Source organism: Epinephelus moara, chromosome 23 (assembly GCF_006386435.1).
Source record: "Epinephelus moara isolate mb chromosome 23, YSFRI_EMoa_1.0, whole genome shotgun sequence".
Classification (NCBI taxonomy): domain Eukaryota; kingdom Metazoa; phylum Chordata; class Actinopteri; order Perciformes; family Serranidae; genus Epinephelus; species Epinephelus moara.
In genome coordinates, this window is record NC_065528.1 from 770,527 (window position 1) to 774,943 (window position 4,417).

Genomic DNA, 4,417 nt, shown 5'->3' on the forward strand with positions numbered 1-4,417 from the left:
ATGGCCGCCGTATTTGACAGGAATACATTAACGTTACTGTCTGTGTCTGTGACCCCCGTTCAACCCACAATTGGTGGGATTCGCCTTTTGTTTCTGCTGCTGGTTGAAATATGTAGGCTGCTCGCACAGCGTGCTGAATGATTTAAGCCTATTTTGCTCGCTCAAAACTATTTTTAGTCGCAAATGCGAGTGCCGTGACGGACGGATCGCCACACTGCCGACATTTTATTCCGCCAGTCACGGCACGCTGTTTGATTGCGTTATCAAAACACGCCGCTATTATTCGGCCTTGCTTTTAACTTATTCCACCGAATACCAAATGTGTGTTTTTTTGGCAATATTCGGTTACCGAATATTCGGTGCATCCCTATCAATATGTGTTCTAAATGTGCTCATATTTATGTATTTTTCTCAGCTGCAGTGTTATTTAAGCAGTTGATGTTGACATGATAAGATGTAGATGCACTGTATGATGCACACCACCAGGTGGTGCCTGTGAGTGAGAAGCAGGGCTACATGCAGGAGTTTGTAGGATTTTGTTGTTGTATGAGTGGAAATGAGCAGGACAGCTGTAGCATTGTATCACCAGCCAGGAAAGCTTGCAGGCAGAGTTCAGAGAAGGAATTGGTTTATATTTGTTTAATACAAAAATAAAGTGACGGCAAGTGAAACGTCCTTCCAGCATCAACCTGAGTTTCTGGCTGCACGATATATCGTTTGAACATCGCCATCGCAATGTGCGCATGTGTGATAGTCACATCGCAGGACATGCAATGTTTTCTCCTTTTTTAGAACATGTAGACTTTTGTTTTGCTTCAGAAAAGCAGCTCTGAAGAAGGCTCTTTGCTCCGCTCCGCTCGCCTCTCTCAGCACTAAGCAGCCCCTCCCCCTCTCATGCACATGCTGCAGTCACACACTGAAAATGAGCGACACGCAAGAGGGAGAAATGGAAAAGGAGGATTTATGCCTGGTACACACTACACGACTTTTCTGCCCGTTCTGAAAGTCACTATGTCACATTACACGATTGTGGAGTCATAAAATTGTGCCGTGACTTGGCCGACAGACATGACAGTCGTCTTTCACGACGTGTGTGATGTCATCGGGTTATTCTTGTCCTATTTTTATTACTGTTACTATTATTTCAGTCACTGTGTCTGTTCATGTGCCAGCTGAAATGTTGTTGTAGTCACCTATAAAGTGCCAGCAGACGGCAGGAGCTCCATTTTAAGTACCATATCCAAACATACAAGTCACCGAATCCTCCACAACAAGTTCCTGCAAATGTTTCACAATAAAAGCCTATTTAGAAAATGGAGAGATTCTCTCAGCCGAGGTTTTAAGGGGCTTTTAATTTGAAACAAATTCAAGAAGTGCTCAGTTTGAAATAACGGCGTGATCCATTAACTTTATCAAGGCAATGTGAGCAGATAAAAAGTAAAAATATAAAGATTCAGGGGGATTAATATATAAAGGCCCTTTTATAATGTAGTCTGTTTCAAATGAAGCTGGTAGCCTCTGCAGTTGTGGTGAGTAAAAGCACTGCCACTATTTTTAAATTTTCTTAGTTAGTCATCTGGTGAAAATTCTTACATTTTTTAATACCACAATATATATTGCAAAAAAAAAAAAAAAAATCAGTAGACTGCTTTATTTATTGACGATAATCGCAATAACTGGCGCAATATAATACAGTGTAATAATATATAAAATATAACATAATACTATATTACATTATGCAGTGGCATTAAAATATTATTTATTGATAAGAAAGCACCATAAACACGGGTCCTGGCAATGGAGATGGATCCCAGCGCTGGGGGTGGGGCCTGAGGCTGGAGGTCTGCAGCGGGACACTATTGGAAAATGGACTGTCCCAAATAATAAATTGAAGCTGCGTTTAACCCTAGGTGCACAACCTAACGCATTGAGGGACTGACGCTGACCGGAAGTCATTCATTCCAATGGAGCTGAAAATGACGGATAGTGACGGACTAGCGTGCAGCACGGCAGTGGTTCCGTTGACCATTGGACCGTGGAGGCGTTGGATATTTCCTACTCGTGCGTTGACAACATGGGAGAAACAGAGCGTTACGGTTCCGGAAGTAGGAAATGAATTGTAATCACAGTTGTAAACAAACAATATCTAATTTATTTATGCAAAAGAAAAATAAGCATAAGCTTTTTCTCCCCACAATTAAAAGTGATAGTTAACCATAGGTTGATTTCTATGCAGTTGATAATTTATCTATGTTTTCGAATTTTGCGCTCATTTCCATAGCCCATTTTGCGCCTATATATCAGCTCTTTTAATAGTACACTACTCAACTCATCTCAGTTCAGTTGTTACAGTGACAGTCAACATGAGACATCTTTGCAGAAAAATATTGCTAGCTCTTCTGCTAGGTGACTTTGCTAAAAGCATTCGCCAACAGCACGCTAGCTAGCCGCCCGCATCTGGCCAGGTCCGTCAACGATGGAACCTGGCGGTGTTGTTCTGGGGGTGGGGAATGCGTTGGGGAAACGCCCCGTTAAAACAGGAAAAATAGGTTGTGCACCCGGCGTAAAGCAGGTGATAGGAACGTAGCCAAAACGTACCCACCAACAGGAGCCCGCATTGGCCAACACAGCCCTACATCAGAAAGGGCATGGAAGCATTAATTGTCTAAACATCTTAAGACTTCAGAAATGTACTTGTTAGCATGGCATTTTCTGTTTTCTTGCCCATTTGACACTTTAAGACAATGTGTTTTTACCTGTTAAGACAAACAAAGTTGCCATATTAATAAGGACGTCAATATAGACATTTAGAGAGCCATGTGGCTTTCGATAATTTTCTGTTCCCTTAACACGTCATATTTTTACCTGTTAAGACGAACAAATTTGACTTATTAATACAAACGTCAAGATAGATGTTTAGAGCCCTTTCGCGTTACATAATAATTTGATTACTACAGAAGACACTTGATAATGGCTAAAATTAAGGTAGGGAAAAAAGAGGATATACTAATATCAGTATTGGTTATTGGTCACATGAGTTGTTACACATCGCATCGGCATATCAGCAAAAAATAAATACCGTGCATCCCTACTTTAATAAGGCTAACTTAACGTTCACGAAATGTTTCATGAATCAAAAAATTGTTTGCTGGGTAGCCCGGCAGAGGCGAAGCAATTTACCCTGTAAACAAATGGGTAACACTTAAGAACAGTGAACTTAGCATCATATTGTGACCTCACACCACCTCCTAGTTGTTCTAGAAATCAGCGTAAGGCCTCTTCATACTGCTCACTACTTCAACAGACCTGTCTTCTGAATCCATCCGACTAAGCGGCTCTCCATCCGACGAGGTCAGTTCCACGCTGGCCCGTCTCTTCATGCCGTGTTCGGCTTTCTCCGTGGTCTTTGTGCGGTCGGTAGGCTGTGAGGACACGTTCTCCCCCTCTCTTTGTTCTTGTTTCAGCACCCGGGAGCCCTCTTGTGCGGAATCAGTGCTACTCGCCAAACTCCCCTGTGTGGGACTTTTCCCCGGTTCAGATAGTTTCCCGTCAGGTTTCCCTTCGGCGCTGTCGGTCTTTTCGGTGGGTAAAACTGTTTCTTTGTCGGCGTCTGGAACAGAGGACAGGTTGCCCCCGTGCGCCACCGCCGTACTACGACCACTGTTCATGTCCATTCTTCCTCTGTTCTCAACGTTGTCGCCCGGTTCCTGTTTGGGGTCCGGCACGGCCTGTTCCTCCTTGCCTGTTTCTCCGGTGCCGTTTTGACCTGACGTCGGTTGAGAATCATGTTCGGCCCCTTCGCTCGTTATTTGAGCCATTTTCAAACAGCACGAAAAGATATTTCTGTGATGTTCCACTCGAAAAGTTGCCCTCAAGCTGCCCTTCTTCCTCCACTCACACTCTCCGCTACAAGCGTAAAACACAGCAGGGGGTGTGCATGACGTCGGGCTTGTCTATTCAAAATGATGTCTCACTCTGTAGGTTAATTTAACGTGCATCCAACAATAACTGTGCCATTAGTGTCAATCCAATTTCAATTTTCAATTTTCAATTTTTCTTCTTAGTTTATAATCTTAAATAATGACTTCTGTGTCACTTATAAACAAAAAACTTCACTCCGACTTTGCAGTGTAGACTCTTTTTTTTATAAACACCTGCATTAACCAATATAAAACATTTTAAATTAATATGTATACATTGAGCTAATTACTTAAACGTGATATTCACTGAATAATACTAGTTAGCAGCCCTTGAAAATAATTTAGCATAATCCATGTAGCTCACCTAAAAATATGATTTCCTCGCATATTCAGTACTTTTTACCCTAGCTGAGTGTCTCACCTGATAAATAGAAATGTCTGAAGAAAACAACTATTATTATCTGTTTGTTGTTGTTTTTTTTAAAGGTGTGTAAAAA

General features: G+C 42.0%; 1 protein-coding gene across 1 annotated transcript in view; it reads right to left on the minus strand.

Moving 5' to 3' along the window:
- Window positions 1-3,933, minus strand: part of aebp2 (AE binding protein 2) — a 46,912-nt gene extending 42,979 nt beyond the window's left edge. The window contains exon 1 of the mRNA XM_050036083.1: window positions 3,307-3,933. Within this exon, the coding sequence (XP_049892040.1) occupies window positions 3,307-3,818 (512 nt within the window). The 5' untranslated portion in view covers window positions 3,819-3,933. The remainder of the gene's footprint in view (window positions 1-3,306) is intronic.
- Between the last annotated feature and the right edge of the window lie 484 nt (window positions 3,934-4,417).